Consider the following 19,416-nt stretch of genomic DNA (forward strand, 5'->3'; position numbering starts at 1 on the left):
ATTATTATTACAAAAATATGCTTATTAATGGAAAATTCAGAGAATACAAGAAAAAAGCTAAAAAGAAAAAAAAAAAAAAACAATTGTCCAGCTACCAGATCTTAATATACTATCAAACCTAATAATATGCCAGGTATGGTGGTACACACCTGTAATCCCAGTGACTTGGGAGACTGGGGCTAGGTCACAAGTTTGAGGTCAGCCTTAGCAATGATTGAGGCCCTGTCTCAAAATAAAAAATAAAAAGGACTGGAGTTGTAACTCAGTGGTAAAGCACCCTGGGGTTCAATTCTCCATACCAAAAAGAAAAAAAATTTCCCAACAACTTAATAATATAATATTAAGCCTGATCTTTTGTATGTGTGTATGTGGGTGGGGGAACACTGAGATTGAACCTAGGGCCTTGAACATTCTAGGCAAGTGCCCTACCATCTAGCTGTATTCCAGCTTTAAAAAACAAAACTTTATTTTGAGACAGGGTATTCATAAATCGCCAAGACTGGACTTGAACTTGCAATCCTCCTCCTTTAGCCTCTGGAGTTGCTGAGATGACAGATATACACCATTGCACCAGGCCTAAACCTTAATATTTGGGGAGAACTTCTCTTCTGCCTTTTAATTCATGAGATTTTTTTTTTTCAATACTGGGGATCAAACCCAGGACCCTCATGCACACTAGGAAAGTGCTCTACCACTGAGTTCTGTTTTCAGTTCTAATTCACAGGATTTTAAAGAAAACAACAGAAATGTATATACAACTGTTAATATACAACAATTTTGTTCATTCATATCAACAATTTTGCATCCTGTATATTACTTAGCTATACATCATAAGTGTTTTGGCATATTCTTATATTTTCTTCATGAGCATAATTTTTAGTAACTCCAAAGTATTTCATCAGGAAGGTACATTGTGGTTGACAATTGCCTTCTGGATTTTTTTTTTTTCCACATTTACCTAGGGAAGAAGAGAAGGGGAAGATGGCTGAGAGTTTTTTCCTGTTTAGAATTCCAAGAAAAGCACCCTAAGTTTGTTTTTTGTTTGGAGCTACATCCCCAGCCCTTTTTATTTTGAGACAGATCTAAGTTGCTTAGGGCCTTGCTAAATTGCTGAGGCTGGCCTCAAACTTGCGCTCCTCTTACCTCAGCCTCTGGAATTGCTGGAATTACAGGGGTGTACCACCATTCCCAGCCCCAGGTCTGGTTTGATATTTGGTTATCAATCTGGTGTGCCTTCTAGTCTTGACCTTCAGGGCAGATTAAAGAGCCTGGCCCCTTAGTAGGGGCTGACCACTCCACTTCCACCCCCCCTTGATTTGAAATGATAAAGATTCTCTCATCAAAGGACAGAGGAGCTGAAGTTAAAATCTAACCACTATAACTGTAGCACAGATAAGTCCTCAAGATTGCTTCTTCAAACAGAGCACCTAGAAATGGGTACAGATTGCAGAGTACTTGTCAGTAAAAGGAGAAAGTAATGAAAGTAAAACTTTGTTCGTCAAAGCTGCTTTGCTGTAGTCAAGACACAATCTTTCCACTTTGAATTATGTATTAACTACTGTTGCAGAGAAAGCCCTTAGTCAGTGGAGGGAACATAAACTGCTACTATATGGAAGCCATGTTATGTATGTGGGATTTTTTTGTGTGTGTGTGTTTTGTTTTTTTTGTTTTTTTAATCAGGCTCTCTCTATATTGCCCAAGCTGGCTCTGAACTCCTGGGCTCAAAGGATCCTCCTGCCTTAGCCTCCCTAGTTACTCATATCACTTTGGAAGCCATTTTAAACCTATCTTCATTAGCTTTAAAAGGTTTTTATGGTGATCAGGATGAAACCTGGAGGGATTGTGGAAGCCTGGGTGGCTTGGCTGCTAGCTCTCATTCAGTTTTGCTTTGCTAGAAATTGTGGGCTGAATGCCAGGGAGAAGCACTGAAGCTTGAGGTCAGAGGGTGAGAGGAGTCCAAGGAACCACAATCCCTCCTCCCTCCCTCCCGCAAGTCCCTTACTAGGAGGCCAGCAGAGTGGAACTGTAGGCTTGAGGGAGTATCTGGTTACTGGCAATGTTACAAAATTCAAGCCCCTATGTGACACAAAGAGATGGAATGGCCGACTCCTAGTGCAAGGTATTTGAGTCGTGAGTTTGGATTTGAAAATTAGTTGAAAGGTGAAATATTTGTTTGTAGAGCTGTAGTTATCTCAGACCCTCCACAGCTTTGAGAAAGTCCCCTTCAGCTCTCCATGCTGCATAAACTTTCCTCTTGATTCTACTTCTGCATACCTTTCATTGTACACACACAGTGGTCGACACAGCCAGCCCTCATCATCACCTCCTGAAGGCAGCATCCACAAGTCTCATCAAAGCCCTTTCTCAGCTTTGGTTGGCTTATCTGCCTCTTAATTTCCTATGTATCTAGTCCTCACCCCAAAATATTATTGGCCCAGCCTGCCCCATACAGCACTTGTGACCTATCATTACTTTGCTCAGTCATAACCTACCCAATAAAATCCAAACTCCTTGTTTGGTCACTGTGCCCACAATCTGTCCTAGTATCCTCTTCCTCAGAGCAGCAAGAAGTCATTATTTGCCACAGTTGGAAGTCTTTGGTTTAAATTTCTTGTTTCATCCAGGCTCTGCTGTCCTTCAAATACACCTTGCCAGCTGGGTGTGGTGGCGCACACCTGTAATCCCAGTGATTTAGTTGGCTGAGGCAGGAGGATCACAAATTTGAGGCCAGCCTCAGCAAATTAGTGTGAGACCCATGAGCAACTTAGCAAGACCTTCTCTCAAAAAAATAAAAGGGGCTGGAATGTAGCTCGGTGATAAAGTGCCCCTCGGTTCAATGCCCAGTACCAAAAACAAACAAAAATGCACCTTGCCCATTCCTGTATCTATTCGTGTATATAAACTAGTCTTCCTATCTAGAATGTTTGTTTGTTTGTTTGTTTTGGTACTAGGGATTGAACTCGGGCACTCTCCTAGTGAGCTACATTACCAGTGTTTTTTATTTATTTTTAAATTTTGAGACAGTGTCTTGCTAAATTACCTAAACTGGCCTCACACTTGCAATCCTCCTTCTTGCCTCAGCCTCTTGAGTAGCTGGGACTACAAGTGTTCCCAGTTCAAGAATGTCCTTAACAGCTTCCCCAGTTTTCCACAGAACTCTGCCCAGCCCATTGCATCTCACAGAGATTTCTTACCTGAAATTCTCAACTTCTTCCAGTTGGATCCTCTTACCAATATTTAGACCTTGTATAGTGACTGTTTTTCTGTTTTCAACTTTATTTGTCTTCAAGATGAATAACCTTCTGGGTGGCAGGAACTAGCCTGAGAACTCTGGGTACTGAAGCACCCTTCTCTGCTCAGAGCAGGCCTTCAGCAATTTAGTTAAACGACTATGCAAGTACAGTATGAATCTTCTGTTGAATCAAGTAGGGAGGCTTGGCCTCTGGAACCAGTGTAAAAAGCCAATTGAACAACATCTGAATTCACATTTGTAAGTGGTGGGATATGGAATTTTTGCTGAGGCTGGCTTTGAACTCATGATCCTCCTGCCTCAGCCCCCAGAGCTGCTGGAATTACAGGTGTGCGCCACTGTGCCTAGAATTAAATTTGTTTTAATTAGTTATACATGACAGTAGAATGCACTATGATACATCATTACATAAACGGAGTATAATTTCTCATTTTCCTGTTTGTACATGATGAAGAATCCCACCTATTGTGTAGTTATAGATCTATATAGGGTAGTTTTTTTTTAATGTACCTGCTTAACCCATAAATAACTTTTTAGTGATCATTTCCCAAGCAGTGTGAAATGGTTTGATTTCCTACTGCAGAATGGGAGTGGGTCAAGGTCCTGGGGGCTTTGCCTGTGATGCTCAGCTCTATAGCCCAGAGTGAGGGTGAACAGATAAGTCCCTGCACTAAGACTTCTGGGAGGAGCAGCTTATAAACTGCAGCTCATGTTGCTATAAAGTTTTTGTAGTTAGGAAAGTGATGGAAATTATCGCAGTTGTGTTTGGAGGATATGCAAGTGCATTGTTTTTATGTCCTTCAAGTTTTTCTGAAATGTAAAAGCTCAGGGTCTTCAGCTGGTTCTAAATTTCTTTCCTCAGCTAATGCCCTCCTTTCCCCTATCCCCTCCCTTTCATCTCAAGTCTAGCCCCAGCTGGCATTGAGGTCAATTGGGAATTTAGGAGGTCATGAATGTCTGAAATAAAGGTGTAAAAAAGGGTAGGAGGAATTGTTTTGGCTTTAAGACACCGGAACCTGCAAGCTTCCTGCTAAACCATTTGCAGCTTTTACAAACAGCCTTAATGTCATCAGCGCCCCACTGTGGGATTCAAAGCTAAGCTGGTCACAATAGTTAACGCCTTCTTTGACCAACCTTTTTATATTTGATAACTATTCTCTTCCATCAGGAAGGTTCCGCTGCTTTGATTTTAACGAACAGCCCCTTGGCGTGTAGAAGTCCGGGGTAGAGGTGATTCATTCTGCTCCCCAGCTTTGAAGAGTGAGTAGGTTTTCAAGACCTAGAAAGAGGGGCTTGGAGGCGGGGACGGAGAGTAAGAATTCTGGAGGAACCTATGGGTTATCTCGAAAGTTAGCGACGCTTCAGGTTCAAAATTGGGCACAATGACCTCCTCCCCTGGGCATCTGGCCCCGAGGCAATAGCGGAGCAGCTCTGCCTTCCGCCACATTGAGGAAACCAGTTTCCAAGAGCGCGCTGAGGCTGTGCGTATCTGCGCGCCAGAGGATCTATGTCCACGCGGGACCCCACAAGCCGCCAAACGCAGGCCTGTGGATTCCATTCGACCCAGCCGGGAACGGGGTGCCCTCGGGGAACCCTCCTACTCTTGTCAACTTTCGCGGCCCCAGGGCCGGAGGAGGGCGCCTCTCTCGGCGAGGACGAGCTCGGTACTTAAGGCGGCTTGGCAGGGCCGGCACTCGTCAGTCGGAGCGCGCGGCGGCGGCAGCGGCGCACCGTGGAGGGAGGCGCGGCGACGATAGGAGCCGGAGGAGGGGCATGGAGCCGCCGCGGGCCTGCTGAGCACCAGAGCGCGGGCAGCCGGCGGCACGGTGAGCGCGGGCCGGCCACCTCGGAGGGCGGGCCGCGCGGGGCTGCGCTGAGGGCCCTGGGAACCGGGCTCTGGGGATCCCTTCTGCCGAGCCCCAGGGGACCGTGTCCACAGCTGGGTGGCCAGCTGGGGCCGTGGCAGCTCCAGGCTTCTCGGCGGCGATTCCTGCAGCCACTTCCCCACTGACCCCTCCTCCCTTTCTTCCTCCAGCTTCTCCTCCTCCAGCCGCTCCTCCCTTCTTCCCTTGCGGCTCCTGGTTTGTGAATGAATTAGGAGGCGGACGACCGTGCGGGGCACGAGGCTGGTTGGAGTACCCCTCCCCCATCCACGCCCTCCAGGGTCTTCACACCTGTGGGGACACCAATTCCCAGAGCTCTGGTTCCTGCGGGTCAGCCGGGCCACGGCTGCACGTCCGCCAGACTGAGCTTCCTTTCCTTTGCCGGCTCAGAGGGACCTGAGGGCGCCCAGGCGCAAGGCAAGGAGCCCCCATCTCGCGCACAAGTTTCCATTCCGCTGCATGAGGGCCCCGCAGCAGGGCGCACCTGTCAGCGGGAGAGACGCTGCAGACCAGGCAGTCCCTCAAAGTTTTTTTGGGGGGTAGAGAGGTAGGGAAGCGAGTGCCTTTGGCTGGAGGGTTTTCCTTCAGTAGTCGGCGGGACCGGTTTTGGGGAAAGCCCCAACCTTGTGCCCTTGAAACTGAGTGCGCGTTAGCCAGTTTGGGACTGGCTCCCGTGAACCCTTTCTGAGCGAAGGGTATGGGGGTGGGGTGGAGGTTGGCGATCCAGGCTGTAGGATCACTTCGCCTTCGCCGGCTTGGGGTGACTGCAGGGGCAGGGGACCTCAACCAGAGACCGCACCAGAGCCTGATTGTACATAGGGAATAGGCAGTAGGACCTTCTTGGGTCCTCCGAGAGGAGGGTACAGAGGTAGTGCCTCTAATTCCTGTGGGGGAGGGGTCCTGCCCGGGGAAATAAGGGACTGGCGACACCGGGGATGCCGCCTTTGTCTGCAGACACACTTTTGCCAAGGTAGCTGGAGCCCCGGGAAGATGAGCAGGTCTAGTCCGATTGTGATTCCTTGGGTTTTCCGTTCCTTCCCGGCTGGGTCGTGGGAAACCGGCACGTGGGTGTGGCCGGCGCCGCTTTCGCCAGTACGCGAAGCCCAGCCGGGTGAGAAGCTTGGCGAGTGCCTTCGCGGCCGCATTGACCTGGTAGGCATAGCCTCCGTCACTGCGCCGAGGCGGGGCGCCAGGGCCTGGCAGGTTGCTGGGTTGGGCCCGGCACCTCCTGCCCCTTCCCAGAGCTCAGACTGGCCGTGAGGCCCGCAGCGCCCCCTCATCTTGTAAGCTCCAGAAGGGGACACGGGGGGCGGGGTCGCCCCTGGGTGATGGGTGGGGGCCCAGGGGGCCCAGGGGGCTCTGGGCCTCGGGCGTGTGCAGGAAAGGAGGACTGGGAGGACTAGGAGTCCTGCAGAGGAAGCACACCGCCGGCCTGGCGGGGCAGAGAGGCCGAGCTTCCCGGAGAGGCGAGTCTGCCAACAGCTTTTTGATCCAAGATGCTGGAAGGCTGCTAGTGTCTTGAGTCTCTGGCTGATTTAGGCCGTGACTGCTTGCTCACTCCTCCTATGTAAGGTGTGTCCCCTGGCAGGAAGGTGTTTTTGTGTTGGGATGGAGGGCTCCGTTTCAGCGAGTCCTAGAGTTGGAACAAGCTTGAAAGTGAGATCATTGTCTGGATTCCCAGGGTGGAAATGGATTCTCTAGAAGGGGCAGGTGGTAAGAAGAGGACATGGGGAGAAGGCCTAGGTCAGAATGGAGGGCAGGAAGCAGTCCTTGTCAGCCTGTCCTTCCCACCTCTTCTTCATGCTGCTGTCCCCCACTGGGCTCCAGAGGAAGCCACAATCAGCCTTACCACTGGGCAGCACTGTAGGGCTGACATGTTTCCATTTTCAGGGAAATTATTTTCCTGAGACTTATGAAGCAAGAAACCATTAGAAACCCTATTGAGGGTGGGGGGAGATCAAGTCTTAGAGAACCTAGGCACAGCTCAGGCAGCCACGAGGTAGTAGAGCTTGTCTCAAGCCAAGTTACCACAGGATAGATGCTAGGAGCCCTGATTTGGCTGCAAATAGAAACTCAGCATCCTGGCATCATCTCCAGAAGTGGCCAGGCTGAGGGACGAACAAGGAGATTCCACCAGGGCACTAGGACCAAGCGGATGGGGCTCTCCAGCAGCCACCTCTCTCAGGCTGCTGCAGTGGTGGCTGCTGTTCCCTCTGGCGCTCCTCAGTGCTGGGCTTCCAGGAGGGCTGCCCACACCCCAGCTCTCATTTCCTCTTCTTTCCCTTGTTTGCTTTCCCTGCGGCTTTCCCTTTCTTTCCTGCCTCTCAAGTAAATGAGAAAAAGGTGAGAGAGCAGAACACTGGGAAGTTTCTCTTACTGATTTTGCCATGAGAAAGGGAAGCTGTTTGCATCCACCCCCCACCTCTTTTTGTTTCCTGCAGTTTCACCTCATCTTTTCCTCCCCCACTTTCTTCAAGGGCATTGTGCTGTGCTTTACCAATGAACAGTCTCCTAGAATGCAGTCACTCACCCTCTCCAGGGGTTGTAGCTCATAAGCCACTGGCTGCCACTCTTCCACTACTCTACCACGCTGTCTGCAGAGCTGTTCCCTTATGCTCAGGAATGCCTCAGGCTCACCCTACTTAAGCTTACCTATTAAGACTTTGGAGGCTGGGGGTGTGGCTCAGTGGTAGAGCACTTGTCTAGCAAATGTGAGGCACTCGGTTCAATCCTCAGCACCACTTAAAAATAAATAAATAAAATAAAGATATTGTATCCATCTACAACTAAAAAAAATTATAAAAAAAGACGACTTTGGATCAAGCAGATCCCATTCTGCCATCTGTGGGGTGTCACAAAATGCTGGCCTTTGGTTTGTCTGCTTTTTGGTGGTGGTGTGGTAACCAGGAGTTGAACCCAGGGGCACTGAGCCACATCCACAGCCCTTTTTATTTTTTATTTTATTTTATTTTTTTTAAATATATTTTTTTAAATTTTTTAGTTATCGGCGGACACAACATCTTTGTTTTGTATGTGGTGCTGAGGATTGAACCCGGGCCACACGCATGCCAGGCGAGCGCACTACCACTTGAGCCACATCCCCAGCCCCCACAGCACTTTTTAATATTTGATTTTGAGACAAACTCTCGCTAAGTTGCTTAGGACCTCACAAAGCTGCTGAGGCTGGCTTTGAACTCACAATCCTCCTGCCTCAGCCTCAAGAGCTGCTAGGATTACAAGCTTGGCCACCATGCCCAACTGGTTTGTCTGCTTTCTTTACACATGTCACCCATTCACCCCTTGAAGATCCTATGAGATTAGTACTGCAGCCCACACTTCATCAATGAAATAACTCAGAGGTTACATAGATAGCAGAGCTGGGATTTGAACCTACTAGTCTAGCTTCTGGGTCTTAGCCATGCTCAGTAAGTGGTAATTATGGTTTTATTAGCAGCCCATTTCCCTTGTTTGGAGCCAGACTCCGAGAATGCCTACCCTCCTATTGTTAAATACTGTCCTGCCTGACCCTATATCTCCTACCTTCTGCCAGATGCCGGTGCAGCTGACGACAGCCCTACGCGTGGTGGGCACCAGCCTGTTTGCCCTGGCGGTGCTGGGTGGCATCCTGGCAGCCTATGTGACAGGCTACCAATTCATCCACACAGAAAAGCACTACCTGTCCTTTGGCCTGTACGGCGCCATCCTGGGCCTGCACCTGCTCATCCAGAGCCTGTTTGCCTTCCTGGAGCATCGGCGCATGCGCAGGGCAGGGCGGCCAATAAAGTTGTCCTGCCAGCAGCGGCGTTCAGTGGCGCTCTGCATTGCAGCCTACCAGGAGGACCCTGACTACTTGCGCAAGTGCCTGCGTTCAGCCCAGCGTATTGCCTTTCCTGACCTCAAGGTAGTCATGGTGGTGGATGGCAATCGCCAGGAGGATGCTTACATGCTGGACATCTTCCATGAGGTGCTGGGTGGCACTGAACAAGCCGGCTTCTTTGTATGGCGCAGCAACTTCCATGAGGCGGGTGAGGGCGAGACTGAGGCCAGCCTGCAGGAGGGCATGGAGCGAGTGCGGGCAGTGGTACGGGCCAGCACCTTCTCATGCATCATGCAGAAGTGGGGAGGCAAGCGTGAGGTCATGTACACAGCCTTTAAGGCCCTTGGTGACTCCGTGGACTATATCCAGGTAAGGGTGACTCCTTAGGACTGTGTTGATGGACACATATTGGGCCAATGGGGCATGCTCTCCTTTCGGAGTTTTAGATCTAATTTAGGTCCAATGTGTGTGCATATCCCTCCTTTGAACTGAACAGGGCATAAAGGTTCTGAAGCTCTCCTGGGGTCAGACAGGACTGGATTAGAAGCTTGGTTCTGCCTCTCCTTGACTTTGGTCAGATATTTGAGTTGATATTCCAATAATAAGAGCAGAAAACTGTTACAACAGAATTTACCTTACAGTGGGCACTGCTGTGGGCACTTTAGACACATCAGCTATTTTAATCCTCACAATACTCCTAGTGATTAGTACTACTATTAACTCTGTTCATAGAAGGTGAAACAGAAGCATAGAAAGTAACTTAATTAATGTTACACTGCTAGTAAGGTGCAGAGTCAGGCAGCTATCTCAGGTCTGCTCTCAGTCCTCGGCAATACTCTCTCTTTGGCCACTGGCAATATAGGGGTGAGAAGAGCAAAAAAAAAAAATCTGGTTTGTTATGGGTCCAAAGTCCCACTCTTCCTACTGTCAAATCCATGTCTGTGAGGCAGGAGTGAAGGGACTCAGGGTGTGAGACATCTAGCACTTCATTTCTTAGCACCATTAACAGGGCTGGAACCCTGAGCAGACCCTGCCCAGCTTCTGGTCAAAGTGTGTCTCTGACACTAGCCTGGAAATTTTATTAGGTTGACGAGGTTGACAGAGCTTCAATTTTCAAATAACACAACCTAGAGAGAATTGAGAAGATTAAAACTCATATATTCAGTCCCATGCAGAAACTGAAATCCCAGAACCCCATGTTCTGGTCCAGAAGTTTTCATAGCATTCACACTACCTGTGCCTGTCTCTGCCCTTCTCTGCATCTGCTGTAGAGTTTTGCCCATAGTTTCATAAGTGCATAAAAGAATAGTAGCTATTCTTGCAGCCATCTGTGTGCTGTTCAGTCTTGATGACAGCATGGTGAAGTCTCTGATACTATTTACGTTTTCTATTCATGTACCTACCTAGAACTAGTGTGCACAATTTGTTTGGCACAATTTTTTTGAAGGGTATGTCCTTGTGTGAGTTGATACCTTTGTCTTTTTCGTCTTCCTAGACCCAAGGACCTTCCCAGCCATGAAGGGAGGGATGTAAGCCTAGAATGCTGTTTGATTCTGCAGTTCACCTGGGATTGGGGAACTTTTGTGAAAACTTCCTGGGAACTCAAAAGCTTAGAAAAAGCCCTGAGCCCTGACATATGCTCAAACCTTAGTAGCTTTGTCATTCACTCCCTTGAATTACAGGACCTGCCCCCCACCCCAAAGCTGCTCTGCCACATCGTTCCCTTTCCCAGTCATCTGTGCACTCTGGTGGATCTGCAAACATGCCCATACCTGAGACATGCCTTTTTCTTTATGGCCCTGGGGCCACTGCCTAAGGCAGCCCTGGGATAGAGCCAGGGAAGCTTGATGGATTTCAGCCTGCCCTCCAACAGTCCTATTGAGGGTGTGTGTCTTTCTCTCTGTGGGAGAGAACCTTGCCCCTGCCAGTGGGGAAAGCCAGGTGGCTCAGGACTCTTCCTTTCCTGCTCAGCTAAAACCACCTCCCTGGTATGAAAGAGATGGAGCAGCATGGAGAATCGGTTAGGGTGAGGACAGGAAGTAGCAATGAGACCAGCAGCACTGGTAGCTTGTCCTGTAGGCTGGAGAGGCTCTGATTCTGGCCAAAGGCTAGCTGGGACCTTCTGGGGACCAGGATGTAAGGATGTGTCTGGTAAGGAGGTGGGAAGGAGCACATGTGAGGAACCTAGCCTGGCACTGATGACTGTGCCTGGTTCCTCCTTAGCTTCTACTGTTATTTGCCTGTGGCCACCTTCTCTTTTGACACAAGAGAAAACTGGGAAAGTTTGAGGTGTCAGAGGCAGCTGTCTTCCTGAAGGCTGATGGGAACCTTTTTTAAGTTTTTTGGTGCTGGGGAGTGAACCCAGGACTTTACATATATAAGTATCTTCAATGAAAGGATTTTAGGCTGTGGAATAGGGTTGTTTCACTTGTGGATATTCTACTCTGAGAACTGTGACCATAGAGCTCAATTAGGAGTCCATAAACCAATTCCCCTGCTTAATGATTTATCTAGACTCTTGTACCAATTCAGTGTCTTTTTAGAAAACATAAGAAGTCAGCCATCAGGGTAAGTGTTCAGAGCCTAAGTTCAATTAATAGTAGGACCCTGCTGGGCCATGAGCCTTCTGACAAAAGGAGAGCCAGGGCCTGATTCGAGGCAGCAATTGTTGGCTTCCACAACCACTGAGTAAATACCAAACGAGCATTCTTTGGTCATACTGTGTCCCAATCAGCCTTGGCCAATGGAGTTTGTGATGAGGGAGCACAGAATGTCTGGGGCCATTTTGTGGTTTCATGGAGGGACTTATGGGTAGGTGGACCGATCCTCACCCCTGGGGCTTTAGGTTGTCCAAGAAGCCAGAGGCTGAAATAAAGACACTGATAACAACTACTCTATGAGATCACTTCAGCAGTAGCCTCTGATAGGAGCTACTTCTCAGTGTTCTGAGGAATGTCTGCTGTCCCTGATCTAGCCCACTGTGCCTGTTGTCTGACTTCAGTGGCTTGTTCCCCATTTCTGCCTAAGGACCCCATAGAAATATTTTGAGACCAGTTCTGTGGATTCTGGATCTGGAAGGGTAAAAGCTTACCCAGTGGTAAGCATTTTCCCCTTCCCAGACCAGTCTACTGTGGGTTTCTCTCTTCAGCTCAGAGGCTATCAAGCCTGGTATGTAAACTCACCTTTTCCTTAATTTCCTTTGTTTTTCTTCTCTCCCCTTTTATGGTCTAGATCTTTCTGCTGGAAGTAAATCATGTGGAAGGGGGTCATATCCCTCAGGCAGTGAGCAGCCTTGTGGAAGTGGGAGGGTATGTGTGTAGGCCTGAAGTCAAAATGGTCTGTGTACTCCCTTGTAGGTGTGTGACTCTGACACTGTGCTAGACCCAGCCTGTACCATTGAGATGCTTCGAGTCCTGGAGGAAGATCCCCAAGTAGGGGGAGTTGGTGGAGATGTCCAGGTAAGAAGTAACCAGGAATTTCTGGGTAGGAATCTAGACTCTTTCTGTTTCCTAATCCAACAGGATATACCTGGAAAATGGGTATTTTTTACTTGCTAGTATCTGGGGGGAGGTTCCCTTCTGGCAGTTTTCACTGGCAACAAAGGGCTCACCTAACTTGCTACCCAATTCCTTTCCTGCTCTTTTTCAATGTAAAGAGGGGAAATTACCAAATTATGGAGAGCCCATGCTGCAGGAAGGATTTTGAGGTCACAGATCCCACAGGGTATTTCCTTTTGGGCTGATGGGATAGCAAATAGCTCCCAAGTTAGGACCTCAGAAGCCCTTGCTTTTAAGGAACTTAAGTTGAAGAGCTCTGGTAAGCTTCAAAGGCTGATCATCTTCTAGAGGATACTGCAGGCAACATATCATGTCTTTCCAGAAGTTTTTCAACTATGTAAGGCGCAGAACAGGTGGCTGGGGTGGGGTTTTGCTTCTTTCTCAAGTCCTTTTCTGTCACCACCACATAATCTCTTCTGACACTGAAGGTGGCTTAGACTACTAGAGCAGCTTAGTTGGAAAAATCAATGCAGATGACACAGTGGGAAAGTGGAGTTGTTGCTGGGGAGAGTCAATAAGTATGGTTGCTCTTCTGAGCCTTGGGTTTCTTAGGTCTGATGGGACTAGAAATGGTGGCCAGAAATCTTAGCAATGGGCTACAGAACTCATGGTAGGAAGGCTTCATGATCTCTGGTACATGACTACTCTGGGGAGCATGTCCTTAGATGAGGAGGCCCAGCATATCTGTTCCCTTACAGATCCTCAACAAATATGACTCGTGGATCTCCTTCCTAAGCAGTGTGCGGTACTGGATGGCCTTCAATGTGGAGCGGGCCTGCCAGTCCTACTTTGGATGTGTGCAGTGTATCAGTGGGCCATTGGGCATGTACCGCAATAGCCTTCTCCAGCAATTCCTGGAGGACTGGTACCATCAGAAGTTCCTAGGCAGCAAATGCAGCTTTGGGGATGACCGGCACCTTACCAACCGAGTCCTGAGTCTTGGCTACCGGACTAAGTATACAGCACGCTCCAAGTGCCTCACAGAGACCCCCACCAAGTACCTCCGGTGGCTCAACCAGCAGACCCGCTGGAGCAAGTCTTATTTCCGGGAGTGGCTCTACAATTCTCTGTGGTTCCATAAGCACCACCTCTGGATGACCTACGAATCAGTGGTCACAGGTTTCTTTCCCTTCTTCCTCATTGCTACAGTAATACAGCTTTTCTACCGTGGCCGCATCTGGAACATTCTTCTCTTCCTGCTGACAGTCCAGCTGGTGGGAATTATCAAGGCTACTTATGCCTGCTTCCTTCGGGGCAATGCAGAGATGATCTTCATGTCTCTTTACTCCCTTCTTTATATGTCCAGCCTCCTGCCAGCCAAAATCTTTGCCATTGCTACCATCAACAAATCTGGCTGGGGCACTTCTGGCAGAAAAACCATTGTAGTGAACTTCATTGGCCTCATCCCTGTGTCCATCTGGGTAGCAGTTCTTCTGGGTGGGCTGGCCTACACAGCTTATTGCCAGGACTTGTTCAGTGAGACCGAGCTAGCCTTCCTTGTCTCTGGGGCCATCCTGTATGGCTGCTACTGGGTGGCCCTCCTAATGCTTTATCTGGCCATCATTGCCAGGCGATGTGGGAAGAAGCCAGAGCAGTATAGCTTGGCTTTTGCTGAGGTGTGACACAGTCCCCCAAGTAGAGTGGGAAAAGTGCAATGGGTACGGGGAGGGTAGGGGAATGAAAGAGAAAAGATGGGGTGGGAGGGAGGAGGGAGTGCTGTTTTAGCTTCTTAATGGTTCGAAGGACAAATCTGAAATGCAAAGAATGGTGACTATAATATGGCCTAGGCAGCTTTGCCCAGAGGAGGGTGACACGGATTTTTCAGGTTCAGGGGAAATCATGTTTTCTGGCTACCTGCTTCCTCCTGCACACAGGCAATAGCCTCTGGGAATTATTTTTTCTCCCCCTGGGATCCACAGGGAATTCAGAAGTGTGCTAAACCAAGTAATAAGTTCTATTCAGTGGCAACTTATGATGGGTAAGTGAACAACAGCCTATGGGATGGGATCCTCTTAGTCCTTCTTAATATATTACCAGAGGTGGTGGGAGAACTTCCACTGAGAGATCAGGGCAGGCAAGTTAGTGTCCCCTCCTTCCCCAACCCTCAACCAGTAAGAATGTGCCTGATATTCAAGGCCCAGAAGCTTGATCTTTGGGCATCAGAAAACAGGGTCCAGGAATGGTGCTTTATGAGATATAAACCATTCCACATCTCCACATCCCATGGATGAGCCAAGCCAGCACTGAACTGCTTTTAAAAGTGCATTATTAAAAAGGAAATGTTGCCAGGAGGAAAAGAGAGTGTTGGTGCTAAAGACCATGGGATTATATGGAAGCCTTGGGCTGAAGGTATTCCACATGGAAAACTGCTTAGACTTCTAGATGGACTTTAACCTTGCTATGATCTCTGCTGGGCAGATAAAAATGTTTTAGCCAACTACCAGGAAGATCAAACCCCTATGTGTTCAAAAGGAAGTGAGGTTTTGGGTATTTCAATCTGTACCCTCCTGAATTCCTCTCAGTTTCAGCTCTGATCTAAGGCTAGATGTTACATCCTCCTTACTTCACTTTCTTCAAAGGCACATTTTTTGGGGGGTATGAAATGAGTTACCTCTTCCATCCTCATTATCATGGGTAAGTTTCTTAAGATGGCACCTAGGGCTCTTATAGGACCCTGTGCATTAGGCATGACTGCTTTCTGCACATACTAGAAGAATATCGGAAGCCTCTGATCAAACTAGCTACCATCTTGGAACTGGATCAATTACTTGACAGCCTGTGAGCATGGATGACTTTCAAGTTACTGTTCTCGACAATCATCTCCAACAGAAAGCTATTCAGTGTTGTCAAAGTGAACCCTAACCCTTGAATTCAAGCTGGTCATCTTTGAGACTGTTCATTTCTTCAGCAGCTTCTCCGGGGAAATCTTACAGCCAGTTTATGGACTGTCACTACTGCAGTTGCTTGCTTTGGAACAGAAAGCAAACTAGGAGATGGAATTGGGTCCTATATACTAAGGTTCTTGCTTTCTCTCATACAGCCCCAGGACTGTTTTATTTCTCTGCCTTTGGGAGTGAGGGGAAGCAATTTTCTAGTGATTTGCAATAGACTGTGTTCAGCTTTTGGTTTTGTACCTGGGATTGACTAAGCCTTTGACTTAAGAGTTGTCTACTTGCTGTCTTTCTGAATGCCCTTTTCCAGGGAAGCCAGCTAACCTCTCAGAACAAACACTAAGGTAAAGTAGTTGAAGGGGCAATCCTCCAGTGTACCCAGGTGCTTTTGTACAAAGGAACAAAGTGTGCTCTGAACTATAGATGGGCAAACCCTGGTGCTTTCCTCCTCCTTCCATGAGCTCAAGGGTTTTCCAGGTGTAGCCAAGAGTTGCTATATAACACAGACCTCAAGTTTCTAATAAAACTGCTGGTTAATGTCAAGCCCAGGATTGATAACTGGGAAGCAGCAGGCATTTGCCAAAGGCATTCTAGGCTCTTCCGTGCTTCTGCTGGCCAAGAAGTAAACTATTTTGAGCATTACAATGGAGGAAATCCGGTCAGCCAACTGCAGAGCTCAGACTTCACTAAGGGCTTGTTTTTCTTCAGCTTTTACTTGAAGGTTAATGCAGGATGATGGACTCTGGATGGAAAACTCCTGACTGTCCTACCATCAGCTCTGCCTTGCACTGTGGTCACCTTTCCTCAGACCAGAAGAAGACAAGTATAGGTATCGTGCTCACAACGTTTGACCTCGACTGGTTTTTCTAAGTTATTTTGTACATTTTTCAGCAACAAAACCAAACTGGGTCTCCAGCTTTATCCCCGTTTCTTGCAAGGGAAGAGCCTTTATATTACTGAACACATTTTGTTTTTTCCTCATAGAGAAATGTAATCTTCTTTTGTATTATTTTCACAATAATTTGTAAACATATTTATTTTTACCTGCTTTTTAAATAAGGGAACTTCAAAGTTGGGAAGGGATTAGAAGGGATGCAGCTCCACTTGGTGATGGTGTTCATGTTTCTATTCTTGCTGATGTCACTAAGCCTAATGTATAGTATCTTCTGGGACTTCTGCTTTTCTTAAAGCCATGGTACCCAAGGGCATGTTGCTGGAGCTCTTCAGAAGCCACATCCTTGTTCAGCTTTTTCATCACCATTCCATCTTCATCTTGCTTGAATCCCTCCCATAGAAATGGTAGGACAGGTGCCAGAAAGCCTCCTTGGGTGTGTGTTTCCAGTCCATCTCATCCATGTGCCCAATCTTCACATCAGGCTTGTAGTCATCCTCTTTGAAGTCCTGCGTGAAGCCATGGTACTCCTCCCACCAGTTTTCCTTTTCTCTGGCCATTTTCTCCTCAGTACAGTATACCTTGAGGACAGGGACTTATTGGGGGCCTTCACCAGCATCACTTCTACACTGTTGTCTATAGCAACCTTTTATTCTGACACAGTGGCCAGACCTCTGTTCACAATAGAGGCCTGGTTCAGAATGGTGGTGGCTTCTCATCTAGATTGGCTGCTCTAGTCAATGTTCTAACTTTTGTGTCTGAATCAGAGCCACCATTGCTTCTAGTCTCATTCAGTCCTTGAGCTCCTTCTGATTGACAGCCAGACAATAGGTGGGTATCTCACCAAAGGTACGATAAAACTCCAAGGTGGCATTAAACAGGATGGTCCTATTCCGCTTGGGAATCCACTTTGTTTCTTCAATCTCTACCACCTTCTCACCACTCTCTTGGAGGTGATGTCCATTTCTCCATGAGGTGGTATCCAATGGAGGGGGCTGGGACACAGGCTCCTTATCCTCTGGGGCTACCTACTCTGCTGTGGGCACTCATTACCAACCCTGGCCCTGCAGTCTAGAACCAAAGTCTCCAGCATAAGTCTAGTCCCCCAAAAGATAGCAAGCTTATATTACCACCTCCTTTTCCTTGGCAGATTTTCTTCACCCTTGGCTTAGTTTTTTTTTTTTTTTTTTTTAGGTGTGAAGTATTCAGAGGCAAACCAGAGCCCTGCCAAGCCCAGACCTCTTCCAGTCAGTTCCCAAAGTTTGTTGACCATACAAGCCCTGGTCCAAATGGGACTGTAACCGCACCCCCTCCAGCTACTCACTGAACTTGGCCAGACCAGACCGAGGTTTTTGCTGTGCCAAGTCCATGTTCTCTTCTCTGCATGAGGGAAGCAGATAGACTGCTTCTTCTCTGCCTTCTGCTTATCTACCAGGTTCAAGTTCACTAGCACATCTTCCTCCTTCACTAACACACTTCTATCCTTAAGGGTAGACTACACCCATCCCCTCTTGAAAGGAATCAATGGCACACTCCACAGTGAGGCCCTGTGGGTCTGGTCAACTCTGCCTAAATTCCTCTTCCTCCAGAGTACTGACACCAGACTTGATCCATTTCTTCCAGCAACTCAGTCCTGTTCTCTGTTAAGTTCTTCTGCAGCTGTGACAGGTTGTGGTGTCAAGCCAGGATTCATCCTCCCTCAGTGTCTTTATCTTCTTCAACTGTGATTACCTGCTTTAGTACTGGGGATTGAACCCAGGGGTACTCTACCACTCGGCTACATCCCTAGCTTTTTTTAATTTTGAATTTTGTGACAGGGTCTCACTAAATTGCCTGGGCTGGTCTTGAACTTGCAAGTCTCCTGCCTCAGCCTTCTCAGCAGCTGGGATTACAGGCATGTACCATCATACACAGTTTTCCAACTTTTGATCCAGCAGATGCTTCTCCTTGGCAGCTACTTGCTTCTACAGCTCCTCTTGCTGTCACAAGGTCATGGGGTTGATGACATCGATTGCCACAGATTCCTTGGTGCCCACCTCTTTCTTGATGGAATTGACCTCCAAGGGTTTCAGCCCAAGCTTTGCCCAAGTTTATTGTTCTTCTTGATACTGACTGCTGAGGCACCTTCAGCACTAGTTTTACAGATGGCAGCAGCCTTGTAGCTATCATTGTGCTACTCCTGCTTCATATCCCTTTTTAAGGTCTTGGCCTGGCTGCTGTTCCTACTTGGGTGCTGCAGTGAGCCTGGCTTCTGCCCTGTGTCAGTTACTCTCACATTCACCCTCCCCCAATGCTGCTACCAGTCCCATACTGGGTGCCCACAGCCTCCAAGATCCTGCTGCATCTTTCACTCCTGGTGCTTCTTGACAACCCCATGGTGCTGCATCAGCCTGGAGCCTGGCCTCCAAAGCCTCGGACACAAAATGGGAACACTTCTGGGTCACATGACAGGTGCTGTCCTGTTTGTGGCTGGAAACCAAGAAGGGCTGCTTCTGTCAATTGCCTTGGAGCCTTTTTTTCCCCTTAATTTTTCAGGTCAAAAATTTTATACTGCACTTATTTGTCAAAATAAAGATTCATGTAATGTTGCTGTTAGCTTTCCATTTATGTGCTGAAACCCCTGACATAAATCAGCTTTAGATTTCATAAGTTTCAGACCATGGTTGCTTGGCTCCACTGTTTCTGGGGATGTGGTGAGGCAGAATAACATGGTGGGGGTCACGTGGGGAGTGGGTAAAGTTGTTCACCTCATGGCTGCTGGGAAGCAAAGAAATCCAAAGAAGGGGTCTGGACAAAATACACCCTTCAAAGGTTTACCCACAGTAATCTCCTTCCTTCAACTAGATCCCACCTCCTAAAGTTTCCACCACTTCCCAATAGCCAATTAAACTGTGAATCTGCTGGGCATGGTGGCCATGCCTTATAATCCCAGTGAATCAGGAGGCCGAGGCATGAGGGACTGCAAGTTCAAAGCCAGACTCAGCAATTTAGTGAGACTTTAAGCAACTTAGCACCCTTTCTCAAAAAAAAAAAAAAGAAGGGGGGAGGGAGAGCAAGGATGTGGTTCAGTGTCCCTGGGTTCAATCCCCATTCCCCCCACCCCCAATCCATCAGTAAACTAGTCCA

At 48.0% G+C, this 19,416-nt stretch overlaps 1 protein-coding gene and 2 pseudogenes across 2 annotated transcripts; 1 reads left to right on the forward strand and 2 right to left on the reverse strand.

The window, feature by feature from the left end:
* The first annotated feature begins 5,000 nt into the window (after window positions 1–5,000).
* On the forward strand, window positions 5,001–14,137 carry Has3 (hyaluronan synthase 3). 2 transcript variants are annotated; one of them, XM_027933310.2, is made up of 4 exons: window positions 5,001–5,076; window positions 8,684–9,319; window positions 12,307–12,408; window positions 13,206–14,137. In XM_027933310.2, exons 2-4 carry the CDS (start codon window positions 8,684–8,686, stop codon window positions 14,127–14,129), a joined length of 1,662 nt encoding a protein of 553 aa, XP_027789111.2. In that variant the 5' UTR covers window positions 5,001–5,076; the 3' UTR covers window positions 14,130–14,137. The 2 variants fall into 2 exon arrangements, with proteins under 2 accessions (XP_027789111.2, XP_027789112.2); XM_027933311.2 differs by lacking the exon at window positions 5,001–5,076 and adding an exon at window positions 6,358–6,416.
* A 2,301-nt stretch (window positions 14,138–16,438) lies between these two features.
* On the reverse strand, window positions 16,439–17,340 carry LOC114090927 (U4/U6.U5 tri-snRNP-associated protein 1 pseudogene; annotated as a pseudogene).
* LOC139701334 (U4/U6.U5 tri-snRNP-associated protein 1-like) lies at window positions 17,340–18,459 on the reverse strand (annotated as a pseudogene).
* Window positions 18,460–19,416: the final 957 nt, after the last annotated feature.

This window comes from Marmota flaviventris, chromosome 18, assembly GCF_047511675.1.
Source record: "Marmota flaviventris isolate mMarFla1 chromosome 18, mMarFla1.hap1, whole genome shotgun sequence".
In the NCBI taxonomy this organism is placed as follows: domain Eukaryota; kingdom Metazoa; phylum Chordata; class Mammalia; order Rodentia; family Sciuridae; genus Marmota; species Marmota flaviventris.

Bases quoted from the DNA above. Each gene is read 5' to 3' on its own strand.
- Has3 (XM_027933310.2), top strand. From the start codon at position 8,684: ATGCCGGTGCAGCTGACGACAGCCCTACGCGTGGTGGGCACCAGCCTG. The intron at 9,320-12,306 runs GTAAGGGTGACT...ACTCCCTTGTAG, and splicing joins ACTCCGTGGACTATATCCAG to GTGTGTGACTCTGACACTGT. The intron at 12,409-13,205 runs GTAAGAAGTAAC...GTTCCCTTACAG, and splicing joins GAGTTGGTGGAGATGTCCAG to ATCCTCAACAAATATGACTC.